The sequence below is a fragment of the Ixodes scapularis genome, unplaced genomic scaffold (assembly GCF_016920785.2).
Source record: "Ixodes scapularis isolate PalLabHiFi unplaced genomic scaffold, ASM1692078v2 PGA_scaffold1__304_contigs__length_218370807, whole genome shotgun sequence".
Lineage (NCBI taxonomy): Eukaryota > Metazoa > Arthropoda > Arachnida > Ixodida > Ixodidae > Ixodes > Ixodes scapularis.
Genome location: NW_024609846.1, coordinates 121513782 through 121528728, shown reverse-complemented (window position 1 = coordinate 121528728; position 14947 = coordinate 121513782). Strand labels below are relative to the sequence as shown.

Sequence of the window (14947 nt, the reverse complement as noted above, 5' to 3'; positions counted from 1 at the left end):
TTACGTCATGGTCCCTCCAGGTATTACAAGCCTCTTGAACAAGAGCATGAATAGTGTCATTAAATAAGCTACGCTTCAGAGTAGCGACACTTGGCCTTATTGTGGCTTAAAATCATGGTTGCCAGTTATTTGAAGCTTTATCTGAAATCACAAGAAACGCTTTTCCGTCCTCCACTTTAAACAGTTTTCGACAAAGCAAAGCAACATTACATGAGCTTCCTAACACCGAATCGAATGCTGAGGACGTCGCACTTTTGAATCATGACGATCGGCAGTTGCGCCTGCTCTGCACAAGCAACAAAATGGCGGCGTTCACAACACTGTCGGGGAAGAGAGTGCCGATACTCTAAGTGCAGCTCATTTATTGGCTCTAGTTCCCGCGAAACTCCTTTTCCCTGACTGAAACTGAAAGTAAATATGAATAATACACCATCATTATAGCTTATTTAGTTATAACAAAATACACATAATGAGAGGAGGAAGCGGGCGGGTAGGAGAAACGCGGGTTTTATGTGCGACCGTTCTAACCGTCTCAAAAGAAAGAACGCACGAGCTTGCGCTGGTTAAAAAAAAAAAAAAAAGAGGCACCAAAAGCAAAGATGCGGCACGCTGTGTTCTTTGTTATTATGCGTCTAATTGCAAATTGTTGTGTGTATGTTTATACAGCCGGAAGTTAGTCTGCCTTAGTGGGCGTCTGGTGTCTCAGCTGTAAATGAGGAATTTAGCCAGTGCGGTACAGCCGCAAACCTGGGGTCTTTAACGTGCACCACGCAGTAGCGATACACGACCGCACGCCGGTACGATGCTCTTCCAGATCGAAACGGGCAGGGGCGGGGTGGGTTCTGCAGCGCGAGCTTTCGCTCCAAGTGCTCCGAGCTGGTGTGCGCTAGACCATGCACTCGGCCACCGACCCCCTCCCTCCCCCCCCCCCCCCCCCCCTTCATGTGCGTCTAATTTATATACAGGTATAAGTATTTGAAGATCGACGATGGACGTCGATCGTCTCGAGGTAATGTAACGTAATAACAATGTATAAATAATAAACTTGTTGAAGGACTGAACGACTAAATTTTTCAATTCTTGGATTGTAATATGGCGGTAGCCTATTGTACTTACTGTTGATGAAGAGCAATATGAGGTGACGAGGTAATTATTAATTGATGAGGCTCCATAAGGACGACGACATTAGTGGGTGTCGAACCACAATGTACAGTGCCAGACTTGTTTCAAGTATCGTGTACCCAAAGACTCTTCACCCGCAACAGTATAAGGTAGAATCATTGAGGATGCTGCTTTACAACTGTACGTTGAACAGGAAAACTGCACTGTGCAGAAGTGCGGCTTATTCGTTAATATGAGGGACGGATTTCTAGCAGTATTCCCTGATTGACTACTTGGAACAAATAGCCTCGTTGACGTAAAGTGTCCCCGTTCCAAAAGATTCTTGAAGCATACTTAAACCGCAAAGGAGTATGAGGCGAAAAATAAGAAAAAGGAGCCTGGTGTGAAAGGTCCATATCGCCACTATAGCTTCTACTATCTAATACAAGGGCAGTTAAACAATACACAAAGAGAGTTTTGTGATTTAGTTATATTTACACTGAAGGTCATTGATATCCAACGTATTCAGAGAGATGACACCTCCTGGTCAACCAACATAGAGCCTTTTCTACTCAAGTTTTACATGGAAGGCCCCACTTCCGCTGAAATTCCTCACGCAGACGAGTTGTCCGACCGATTAAACTGCCATTACTCTCTATCTGGGAATCTCTCGATCTTTGTTCGTAGGCTACAGTATCGTGAGATCGAGGGGTGTGGATCTCCGCCTGCCGGATATTGCTTCGGCGGGTTTTTTTTCGTGTAAGATGAGACCGTCGCGTGCTGCCGGAACAGGAACCTGGCGATTCTTCACTGAACTGCTTCTTCCGTAAGCTTCAGAAGGGCTTTTTTTCGTTTCGCACATCATCTGCTCTGCTTGCCCGTTAGTTGCAGGATGGTATGGTGCACTAATGTGATGCCTCATGCCGGTTTTTTTTTTTCTTAAAAAACTTGTATATTTTATTTGAAGCAAAATTTTGCGCGTTATTAGAGAAAAGTATTTTCGGTAGGGGCAAAAGTAGGTAAAAGAGACCGTAGAACGTCAATGACGTGTTTGGACGTCGTGGCAGGCATCGTGTAAACTTCCAGCCACTTAGAGCACGCATCGCCCATGACTCCGTAGATGCATACGTTTCGCCACCCACCGACTGAATAGTGGATCGTTTTCAGTTACTGTTCATGATGGCGTTGGATTCAAGGAAGACTTCGAGTCTTTCCACAAAGTTAGCCCAGGCGCCAGGACTTTTGTCGAAAGCGGCAAGTGTTCGAAACGTCGACAACGTTGGTAGCCACGTGTTGTGCTTGACACTGGACACTTACCATTCGCTGAGAAGAAACTTGCTTGTTCGTCTGCCATGAGTCGTCCGATATCAGGTCATCACCGCAACACCATCTCCCGACAAAACTGGTCTTCATTGTTCGCATGTCCATAGTTAGCAATCACGTCAACTTATAAATTCCCGAACGCTCATAACTTGCCGTCGCTAAACGCCGTTCATTCATAGCGTCTTCATTGCAAATAAACGTCTTCCTATTTCTTCTGATGGTTTTCCTAAGCTGTACTTACAACATTATGTGTGTCGGTACTTCCGAAAATATTGCAACTGCGTTTGTTTTCCGGGAACTATAATGTAACATAATGTAACAACCTTTACAACATCTTCCGGACCCCGTGAAACACAATATTTCGTGACGTTATTTTAGTCGTCATTAAAATGGTGAGGTAAGTACCGTAAATCGCGAAGCAGTTTACTTGACGTCCGCTTCCACTGGTTGAGTCTACTGAGCGTGCATTCCTGCAGAGGAAATTTTCATTGATAGAATATTGACACGTCAATCAACATTTCATTCCTTATTGGTAAGATTTATTGCGAAAGCCCGCGACAACCGCCGAACTGCATCTCCCTATATTAGAGAACAATTTATACCCAGCCTGACATTCTCGCATACATCCGTTTGCTGGACCACGCTACCTGAGCTAGCTGAGCACAGCTGGCAGCGGCGCGAGCAAGGCCACGAGGGGAACGTGATGGTGCTCGAGCCATCCCACTGTGAACCAATGTTTCGGCCACCCCACGGGTGCGTGTCGCCATCTATTGGTTGAACTAACGCCTTGTTCAAGATGGCTGCCGTGGGACCGCAGCCTTAAGCATCTGTTCCTGCGTTCGGGCGCGCCAGTGTTATGTTTTGGCTGCTTTTCGCCAGCTTGGTCCAAGGACGCCTGTGGGAACGGAATTTGGGGGGGCCCTTTGCTCGTCACTTCATCTGCCGGCGTCTTATTTATTTCTGCGCTAAAACTTTTTGTGGTGAGCAAAATTAGCTCTGGACTTTGAAAGTAGTTAGTAATTTGAGTAGAAGTTACCTAAAAAAGTAGTTAAGTTAAACTACTAATTACTCAAATAAAGTTGTAATTGAAAGTTACCAAGTTACTCGGAAAAGTAGTTAAACTACAGTAGTTTGAGTAGAGTAGTTGAACTACGTCCAAGTCTGAAATTTTCAGCGCACGGTACTTCGTGGCGATATCGTCGCGATATTAAAAAAAATATATATATCCCAAAGTCATTGTTATGGTTGACAAGGCCTGCTTGGTAAACTTGCATCTCTTGACGATTTATTTGGAAGACTCTTTTGTAGCAGCCTTTCGTGACAAGAAATATTTTGTTTTATTTTTTTAGTGTAATGCTAAGCCTTTTTGCTTAGGTTTCTTTTTGTTTTTCTTTGGTCATTTTGGGAAATGTAATTGTCACTACAAGGAACGCTTGCGACGCTGCTATGCGTATCGGCAGTACCAGCCTTAATTGATAGCCGTTATTCAGTCTGCTACACCCCGTCTAACCGTTAATTTGGCAAGCGGCGAAGGCTACTGTCGCAATGAACCAATCAGTGGGTCGAGGAGAGACACTTGACCATACTCTATCTGACTAGTTGCACGCAGTGCTGTCAAAGTCACGGGTGGGATCGAAAGAGTGAAAAGCCGCTGTTGTGCGAGTTTTGAGTGACGGGATAATCTTCTAAAAGGAAAAAGTCAACGTTCATGCTGGGACTGTCTGAACAAGGTCCGAGGGAGCTCCTCCTTTTCTTCTTCTCCGACAGCTGGCGCCGCTTGCGTTGTGCTCTCGCCCCTGTACCCTTGGTAAAGGTTGCCACGCGCCACGCCTCCGTCTTTCTGATTGACTCCAAGGAGCCGTAGCTTTCGCTCTTCGCCAGGTTGCGGTGAAACATACTGTGGAGTATAGACAAACTCAACTCACTGACGTCACGCAAGTGTGGTGGCGCTGCTGTCGGTACTGCGCATGCGCAAAGGCTTCACTCCTCCCGAATTTGGTTTCTGAGCAAGCGCGGTGCTCACACTTGTTGTGGGCAAAGCTGGCTTGTTGTAAACACTGTATTGGTGTATAGAAGGGAATTTTCGTAATCGTTGCAATAACCGATCGAGTTCGTGATATTGTATAAGATTCTGTCTAAAAAAATCTGTGAATTTTTCACACGTTTTTAGGGGTTCAAAGTTCAGGGGAACAGCCAATCATGACGAAAAATACAAGAATCCTAGCAAATGGCGAAACTCAAAATACCATTCGACCTAAAAAAATGTTACGTGTACAACAGGGACATTGGGCATGCCGTTTCATTTGCTCAATATCGAATTTTTCGTTACTAATCGTATTCTGGACTTTATAGTTCACTGAAATTATTTTTTAGTTCTTTGTGATTGGCTATCTCCGTGTTCTGAGAGGAGAAAAACTCGCAGAGCTCTTTTTAGAGTGTTTCGACATCGTTGCTGAAAACCTATCATCTAAAATTCTCCAACGGACAGGATGCATGGGAACAACACTAATTGCTTTAGATTGAGGTAATTGAGCTGCGCCACGCGAGAGAGACATATAAAGACATTGACCTCTAAGCATTCTCTACTGCAAACTAAACAAGCATTAATACACGATGGAAATGTTTTCGTGGTCAATAGCTGCAACTCCACGTACGGCAAAAGCCGTATTTCTTCTTTGTCATTACTGTTTGCCCGGTCACATGGATGATTCATGTGCGAAACTGTGAACACATAAAAAATTACATAGGCGACTTTTTTTAAAATTTTACTGAGCCGGGTACAAGATTTTACCACTTTAATTGGGGTCACATGAGAACTCCCTTCACACTATTAGCTTCGACACCTAAATTTAAAAGAAGAACACAGAAAAATAGCGATGGTTTGTTCGTGTTAACCGTGCCGTGCTTTGTCACTAAGTCGGACATTAAAACTCTAGCAAGGTTGGTTTTCGAGATATAGATCCAGAATTGTTTGAGTTTCACACACTAATCATCTTTTCAACTATGCGCGCGCAAGAATAATTATAAATAGTTTACGAGACTTCTTGAATTTTGTAATGCTTTTTAGCGGAACCCCTCAAAACTTTGTCCCTTTGTCCGTCCGTGCTTTTTCCGCGGGGAAAGTGACGTCACGTCAACTATTCACATTGGGGGAAATCGACGGCACGTTACCTATACGTAACGTATATCTAGTTTCCCCGCTAAATTTAGCGGGTAAATTTAAGTGGCCTAAAAGCAATGTCTCCGCTAAATATGACGGGGAAACGGTACTCACGTGGCCTACACACCAATTCAATTTCCCCGCTAAATATAGCGGACAAATTAACGTTACGTGACGTAGACACCAGTCCAGTTTCCCGCTAAATTTAGTGGGGGAAGTCGACTTCTGGTCACCTGATGTCACGTGACCTATACAACAATTCAGTTTCCCCGCTAAAATTAGCGGGAAAATATACGTCACGTGACGCTTAAGGCTGACCATATGAGACGGACTTTATCGTGCGGAAGGAGACGGCGAGGTGGCGAGACCAGGTGCGCACTTGGGCTCTTTCGTCACTTTTATTGTTTTTAATGGGCGGAACGTGAATTTTTTATGAGCCTTACACATAAAGGATGTTTCTAGCTCGCATTGTGGACTAGGTCTTTTTTTTTTTACCGAAACTGGGGGTAAACTACCGATGTGCCGATATTGTTAATATTATCACTTGCGAGGAAACTGAGCATTAGCTCCGAGATGTTTCGGTGGCGCCATCTTACGGTTTACATCCGTGACGTCATGACCAGGATTGGCCTCGCCGTGACGTCAGGAGTCGTGAACTTGACGACTTATTCAATTGCGACGGCAAGCTTGATGGTGTGTGTAAAACGCACGGTGAAAACTAGGAGTCATCGCGTTCTTAAACACCGTCCAAGTTGACAGTCTGACAATGACCTTAAGCCCGTCATTTGGCCAATCGCGGAAAGCCGATCACAGCGACGCTTTTGGTCTCGCACATAGCTAATATACTCTGTTCATGGCCTCCGAGATTTTTCGCGCGCTGACTGCACTCCTCGGGTCGTTGCATTCGCCGGTAGAGACTGTTACTGTGGGGCATTTGGTGGCGCGCTCGCAACCAAACCAAACCAAACATCACAAAGAAATAGTCGCTAATTATATTCTTCGTAGGTCTACGGAACTTGGGAGCAGCGAGAAATATGCTCCCCGCCTCTCGCCGCAACACATAAACCTTTGACAAGGAAAAAGTTGATCGAGATTTGAAGGTTTATCTTTTTGAAGCGCGAAAAGTGTAGAACAAACGTCCGAGCACGTAAGTGAAGTTCAGAAAGCTGTTCTCATGCATGATGACAAAATTATTTCTATTCCTGCCCGCCGGCCCGGACAGTATCAGCAGGGGGCAAGTATAAACTCGCACTAAATCTCATGCATTCTGAGGTATAACCCAGCGAAGCAGCGCAAGGAGATGAGCAGCAAATAAACTTCACAAATCAGCGAAGAACGACTTACCTGTCTCTATTCTGAAGATAGAAAAATTAAAATACAAGCTTTACGCCGCGGGCTGTAATTTGACAGCTTGTTTTGAAAAAATTCTTCTTCCGTTTCTGGTTTGGTTATGAGCGCCTCATGCGGATACCTAGAGAACTGGCTCGGTTCGCTTTTTGTGCTGGGCAGCCCAGGATTTGGACATGATTGTGTAGAGCGCGCGAAAATATTGTAGGCCATGCTGTGTTCACCCCTCAGCTTAGACTGCCGCCAAAGCTACAAGCGCGAGCTAGCCCGCGCCCTTAATTTTGAGACGTGCGTTTCTAGCGCGAGTGCTCGTTTTGCGGACGAACACTCCAAAGCAGCGACATCGAGCTCTCGTGCTTGTGGCATTGACTGCGGTCTCAGCTTAAAGGGCTATTCCGGTATTTTCTTCATAGTCACCGATTTGCCTGAAGATTTGCTAAACGCACCAACAAACATCGCTGGAATAGTAACCCAAATATTGGGCCGAAATAATTTTCTTCGCGAAGTTATTGAATTTACAATTTTGGCCATCACCGTGTTCTTTCAAAATAAAAGTCTCTACTGACAACAATGAAAATATAAGTGACATCAGGGAAAGGCAGGGCTGTAGCCTTTCTTCCCAACTGATTACAAGCAGTTTCCTAGTGTCAAATAAATGTTTTGGAAGCTCGATCCAGCACGCGCGCAGCTGCATGAAACAAATGCTCGGCATAGTCCATTTCTCAAAATGCCCGCTCGACCTGCAAGCCTGCCTTCTCCTAACGCCACGTCACTGAAAAGCGCGAGTATATTTGAATGTTCGTTTTGGCATCATTTTCACTTGCCGATTTCACAATAAAGGCCTGTTCACACATGCAGCGGAGCGCTACAAGCATAGCGCTTACCTCGCGCTAAGCGCGTGCTGACGGGAGCGTTCACCAGCTTTGTATCGCACCGTCAAAACTGTTGCTCATGGCAGACGATAAGTAGCTGACGGCACGTGAGAAGCGCTACATCAGCGCTCCGCTGCATGTGAGAACCGGCCTTAACTGTTCTCAATTTTGCGATACTAAATAGAGTACCGGAAAGGGTAGAGGCCGGTGAGGCCAAAAATATAGTTAGTTGGGGTAGCTCGGAAAATTCGCCGGAGTACCCCTAAGGCTAAACAGAGTATAGATATTTTCGCACTGTGTTCTACTGCGGGGTAACACCAGAACGAGTGTTGTAAATTTAGTGTTTTTTTTCCCGTTAAATTTAACGGTTTTCTGAATTATCTAACGGGACAAATTGTCGTTCTGCTAACGACGGGACTTTTTTTTTTCTTTTTTTTTTTTTGCGCTTTTTCGGTTATGTTGGCGTTTTCTTCTGGTGGTCTAAATGCTCTCGAGTTTTCATTTATCAATCATAAATAGCTTAATCTTTATATCATAAGGTAGAGTCCTAGGGTCGACACCTACGCTGGGACGCCATCGAGATATTAAGGCCCCTACACACATGGTTGCGTGTGAGTGCGTTTGACTACGTTGCGGAGTTACAATGGCAAGCCTTGAAATATGCTTTCAACTAATTTGACAGATGAAATATGCCAGCGAACTATCCAGAAGAATTCACAAAACATATGGTTTATATCAAATTCTAAATTTCGACACTGGCTGCTGGAAGTTCCAAGCGACATCAAACAATTCAGATACCTCTATTGTAAAAGCAAATACTAGTAATAATTTTTTGCAAAGCCACTGAAACGTCGACCTGCCACCACATTTTGCACTAAAAATCGGAACAACGGAAGTGTACTTCGCCAGGTATGGCACGGCAGCGCACCTAACGTGGTAACAATGCAGTTATGCAGTTTACATTGTTCTGTGCATGAAAGCGATCTGAGCGATACAGGCTTTTTCATTCATTGTACTGTCTTTAGATTAAGTGTAGCAGTAGATTGCGTTAAAAAGTCATTCTTGCTCGGAGCCAGAACTTTAGTGCTTTTAATGTTTTCTTCTTTTTTTTTTTTTTTGGGGGGGGGGGGGGGGGGAGGGGGCGAATTATTATTGAGGGTTTATAATTTTCGACTTGGTTACACCGAGGTCAAAACGTTGTTTTCTCTCTGATTTCAGAAGGCAGCGTGCAACAGATGGGGCCCGGAGGGAGCGTGGCAGAGTCTCGGTCCGCCTACGCCGACCCTTCGTACGGAGCACCGCCACAGCCCCTCAAGTCTCAGGTGAGCTGCACCGTAAATAATTAAAAGTCTCCGTGTAACGAAACTGTGGGTGGTTAGGGCACAAAAATGCCGGAGTCGTGATGTAGCGCTAAGGGTCTCTGGATTCGCCACCAACTAATGTGCTCCCGCAAAGACTGAACCTCATTATCTTGGCAACTAAAGCTGGCTCTTCTGTTTGCCCATTGTACGACCCCCGTGGTTCTTGATGACGCCATTAGTTAAGTCGGGCGCAAAATTGATGTCAATGTCAGTTTTATAGGGGAGGCAAAAACTCGGCCCAACAGGATCCGATCAAGAAAGAAAAACAGCCCAATCGTCTTCTGGCTGAGGAGATATAAGAATACCGTATCTGTGCAATTCACACATTTTCCACACATGTCCCCCCGCCCAGACTAAACATCCGATGTAGGCTAGGATGGAGGAATCGGACAAAACAAGCCGACGGCGATTTGAAGGTTTTGAGGGAATCGCGCTTTTTTTCGCAACTCCGACTATTGCTACGCCATCTAGTGACAGAAGCCTGAAGCTGAGTAAGAAGAGGACCTTGTGAGTCGCGCATCTCTGAATAGGTTAAATCTTAAAAAATTAAGCTCTCATGATCTATTGGAGGGACTATCAGACACGGAAACGGAGATTTCAATGAGTGATTATTGATGTAGGATGGAGTTTTGAAAGTTGATCCGGAGACTGACCTTGAAAACGCTGTAAGTTGTGCCATACGAATAGCGCAAGGACTGTTATATTACTGTCGCAGTCCCAAAAATTTACGAGGCAGCGCCGACGAGTTAGGTCATAGTGATTTTACAGATATAGTCAAAAGCTATGGCACCTTCCCTATTTCCTCCGAGCATACAAAGATAGGTCGTATTACGTTCCGAAATTTCATCAATGCAGCAAACCAAATTGTTAAATTTCAAAATTTCCTATTTAAGCCCATTTAAGCGAGAACAACAATAACACGGAGGCGAGTGATCTTGCCTATCAACATGCCGATCGCGAAGAATGAGCTTTCGTGTGTCGCGAGTTCGGGCTAACTGATCATTGTGCTGGAAGACAGGGGTAACATAAATACTGTGAAATAAATACATCTGATAAAAGTATATATCGTTAAGCTTTACATCATACTCCAGAGCTCACCGTTCTTTTCGGAACCCCATCTAGCAACATTTACAACATTGACTGTCGTCATCTCTAGGCAACGAAACGCGTGATTAGATCCGAGTCCTCACCCGAACAACACACAGTTTTGACGCTTCAAATGATGGGTCAAACGACGAGGTCAGTTGTGGAACTCCCGCAGTGCACCCCCCCCCCCCCCCCTTCGCGGGAGTTCCACAACTGACCTCGTTTGACCCATCGTTTGCAGCGCCATCTAGATTTTTGTTTCAAAACTGTGTGTTTCATAGAGTATATGGTGGAACGCCATATAGACGCTGTGCTTCGAAACATATATATTCCACCGAACACTGCAGTTCCGATAGCAGCCGTCCTCAGAACGGTGGCGCATCGAACGACGGGAGACAAGCCGTGGGGGAAGAGGGGGTGGGTACTGCTCGTGGAAGCAACGTCTATTCACAGTTGCGTGACTGAGCTATTCTAGTAACGTTGCCTTGTACCTATGCAGACTCAAAATGCGTGTCCAAACAATGGCGGTCTCGGATTCTGGGCGCAGCAGCTGCTACCGTATTTACCTGAGTAATAGCCGCACTATTTATGAACAAGGCCCTTGCGTCTACTTTTCCGCAAAGCACATATACAGCCGATCATCGCGTTGCGCATAAATAATATAGCGAATAACTAGGTCGAGAACACGATTCTCCATACAAATGCAATCTTCACAGATGGTATCTTCGCGCGAGGACGTCATCTCTGTCCTGTAAACAGCTGGAATCGTGCTGTCGATCGCGGTGATTGGCAGTCCGCGTGCTCCGCGGAAAAGCGAACCCTCAGGTTTTCTTCATAAACAGTGCGGCTATTACTCGAGTCAATACGGTATATGGCGCCAACTTTTAAAACGGTTCTATTAGGGACCAAAAGCAGTTCTCTCACTAAGGCTAGAATATAGCCGGATGCATCCATTTTACCGAAGCCCGTTTTATCGAACGCTGGTTTAGAGACCCTGTTTGTCGAACCCCTTCATAGTTCATAGGGCCTCCTTTTAGAGAATTTGTTTTTATAGAAACACAATTCACCGAAGTCGGCTGCTCACTCCAAAGTTTGCTCGTTCCACCGTTCTCTGCCTCAGCGTATGGTAAAGACGACCCAGTCAGCGAAGCAGCTGGCAGAGTATTCTAAGTACGGTTGACAAGTTTTCGTGCACGTCAAAACCCTCCTGTTTTCGCAGGCAATTTTCTTACGTTCCGTCCAGTTTACAGGGGGAAGGAGAGTAGGAGGAGCCCGAAACGTTGGTAAACGCGCCTCAGTGAATTACGTTCTAGCCTTTGGCGGCTTCTAGATCTGCTTATGCCGACCGAAGGGATTCGCTAAACAGAAAGCTCTCGATGAACAGCGCCTCTCCAAATTGAGTCTCCGCTTTCTCCGAACTAAGCTTCGATAAAACGTTGAAAGCGGGAAAAAAAAAAAACACTGGTTAGCTCGTGATTTAACTCCATAATAATAAATCTTAAACTGGGAAAAAAATAAAAATACAGACAACCACGCAGATCGTCCCAAACGTTGTGTGTAAATGTCCGGTTTTTTTTTTGTTGTTTTTTTTTTAACGTGTTTTGATGATATGGGCGTGTGATGAACCGCAGTAGGCCCGAATAGAGCGCGTTTAATATAATTTCTCCTTGGTGTGCATGTAGTAGACGTGGGAGCCCTAGTCATTCCCCTGTGCGGTGCACGCCGCAGATGCTGAACATGCTGGGCAGCCCAGACTACGGCGCCGGCCCAGGAGGCGGCGGCGTGGTCCAGGCGGCCATGCAGCCGGCGCCCGTCGACGACTGGCGGGTGTGCGCCCCGTCCACCCAGGGCTGGGCCACGGGTCCGCCGGGACCCAACGCCATGCACTCGGGCCCCGCCGTCGCCGGCGACGCCTTCGCCACCGACGCCTTCGTGTCGCCTCCCTTCTCCGCGTCGGGCCTGGACCTCAAGACGTCCTTCTACTACCCGGGCCTGCGAGGGCTGTCGCTCTGACAGCGGGGCCCGGGCTCCGGGCCGTGGGACTCCTGCGCTCTGGGAGGACTCTCACCCGGTGCTATGGTAACCGGCGGCGGTGGCGATCACGACCGCGAACCTCCGAGAGATGTGAGCTCGCCGCTTTACGAGCACGCCGGCGACAATCAGTGCGCTGGAGCACCGCACGGGTCGGCCCATGTCACGGGCTTTCACTTCGTCTGAGGCATTAGAGTATTGGCAGTACACACTCCTGGGCGGACCGTTAGTGCTGTCTCGGTAGGGCAACATCTCCGACATAACGAGTCTGTAGTGCTGTAGTGTCTACGCCACCTAGAGGAGGTCAACGCGGTGCTGTGATTGGACACTGATTGGACACTGTTGATAACATCGATGTCAAGAGATGAATCAAATGCAAAACTAAATGTTCAGCCTATCGTCGCCGTTCAGCCTATCCTGGTTCAAGTACGACCTCCCACACGAAATCATGCAGCACAAAAACCTTTAATCGTTAACAGGCCTAGACATTGACGTATAGCCCGTGCATTCGCCCCATATAAAACGCCAACATATTATCTCTTGTCCAAAATTTCAGCGTACGTTTCAACACCAATGCAGCGAGGCAGTAGATGCTTGATATCTCTGCGAAGTCTTATATTCCCTATAAGGTGTTTATACCTCACTTCTTCCCTAGGTTAGCGGCGCAGGGCAATCGCTACGCGCCCTGACGGGACAAATCAGCTTCCGACCTAACATCGCGGGACCACATCCGCCGTGCTTATGCACGGCGGATGTGGTCGGATGTTGCTGCCACGGGGTGCAAGGCCGACAGCTGATCGGTCCCGTTTTACGCTGCTGTCGACTTAGGGTTGAACCGAGTGCGTAGTAGGCGGGTCGGCTGAATGCGTACGTTCGTTGCCTCAGGACGTGGCAATGCCCAAAGCCGTGCGGTGCTTCAGCGGGCCGCGATGCACCGCTCTAGGGCCCTCCGGGTTGAGACTCCATGCGGTCCGAACCGCGACCGAAAACAGGTGTGTTCAAGGCCACCAAAAAACCAAAGATGCCCAGTAGACACGCACCTGTCGTGCGTGGCAGACGGGCACACACACACACGCAATCACAACTCGCGGGAACGGGACTCTCCGCACGAACCGTTCCTGATCACCTGCTTTCTATGTAGTCACTGACAGGAATGAGAATGGCACGGCGCCTCTTTCAGGGGACCAGGCCTCCATCGCGCGCTCGCTGCTTTCCGCCGTGCTTTGGCTGTGCACGTGCACGTTCGAGGTCCCCGCGACGCTCAAGCGCTGTCGAAAGCAGAAAGCTCGCGCTGGAGACGGAATAGCTGAAAAACCTCCCTGCCGTTCTCGCGCCTTCAGTGCCTGTGGCGAGAGAGCAAGGGCTACCTGAGGCCCCGGGCGCGCGGACCCATCGTTCATTTGCGAGAGATATGTTGTTACTCTACGTGGGGGTTGACCATCGATTATTGCGTCTGCTCCGCGTAGCGAATCTGTCTGCTTTGCGTCGTAATCGTAAAACTTGTGTTGTTGTTTTGTTTGTTTTTTGTGAAAAGTGACTACGTTGTGCGATGCCACGGAGTTGCGGTATCGAGCGACACGGTGCAAAGGCACCCTGGCGTCGTGTGAGGAAACGTAGAATCATAAGGGAGTTTTAGTAGACCGTACAGACTGCATATTGCGGGCCTAGCGAGCGAACGCTCAACCCATGCTTCAAAGTGACTGCACGTACGGGCTCCCGCTTGCAACGCAAAGCTCTAGCGTACGGTCTACTAAAACTCCTCAGTGTCTGACGTTCACGTGTTTGGTGCCCGAAGGAACGAGAGGATTGCGCGAAATATTGTTCGGCCTTTTACGAAACAAATAAAAAAAAATGAGCGGCCGAACTGAAAACGTTTTAAGCTCTTTACGACGAAAATGTGCTCCATCGGTTCCAAGAGCCGTAGTGAAACTTTGTTTTTAATTATGAATAAAGTGTAGATAATATTAAAGGAACGTACAATGAGAAATGAAGGTTCTAAAATCAGTAACCCGCAAGTGAGCCGCTAAACTGGTGCATAGCCTATGCCGTGCCTATATTGTGAGAAATTTTGGTGGTCGTTCTATACTAGAACAAATTCACTTTTCCCTGCATTTCTGTGCAACTGATGCACGCTTTCGTATCGGGAAAAACGATTAACCGTAGCTCGGGCCCGGCGATAATGATGTCGCATGTGGCGCGAAAGGCCCACGTGACAAGAAACGTCCGAGAGAGTTGCTGCGGTGCACCGCCAAACAAATCTGACTCAACTCCGTGGCATGCAGCACCGATCCGCGCGCATTCGCAGTAACGTGTGTACAAAACAGAGCCTGCGTGTACATACAACGAAAAAATAAAAACAATGGTTCCTGGGACGCGCCGCATCTGTGTCGTCATTTATCGGGCAGCGATGGGGACGAAAGAATCGCCCTTCCAGTGCGACGATCGTCGAAGTGCAAGCGAACATCGCCACTCCAGAGATTTCTTTTTTTTTTTTTTTTTTGCGAGCATTGCAGTTTTGGTGTTCAGTGCAGAGCGGGCGCAATCGTCCCTTTTCAAAAATTCATCAAGCAACATTGGCGGTCGCCATTGCTTGGCTAGGTGGTGCAAGCTACCGCCTGTTACAAAGGCCGTGAACATGCACCCATCCATCCATCCATCCATCCTTG

At 47.1% G+C, this 14947-nt stretch overlaps 1 protein-coding gene across 1 annotated transcript in view; it reads left to right on the top strand.

The window, feature by feature from the left end:
* The window catches only part of LOC8026963 (protein gooseberry-like), a 131021-nt gene extending 116368 nt beyond the window's left edge, over positions 1-14653 (top strand). The window contains exons 6-7 of the mRNA XM_029970433.3: positions 9022-9125; positions 11979-14653. Coding sequence (XP_029826293.2) covers positions 9022-9125; positions 11979-12263 — 389 coding nt within the window. The 3' untranslated portion in view covers positions 12264-14653. The remainder of the gene's footprint in view (positions 1-9021; positions 9126-11978) is intronic.
* The last annotated feature ends 294 nt before the right edge of the window (positions 14654-14947 follow it).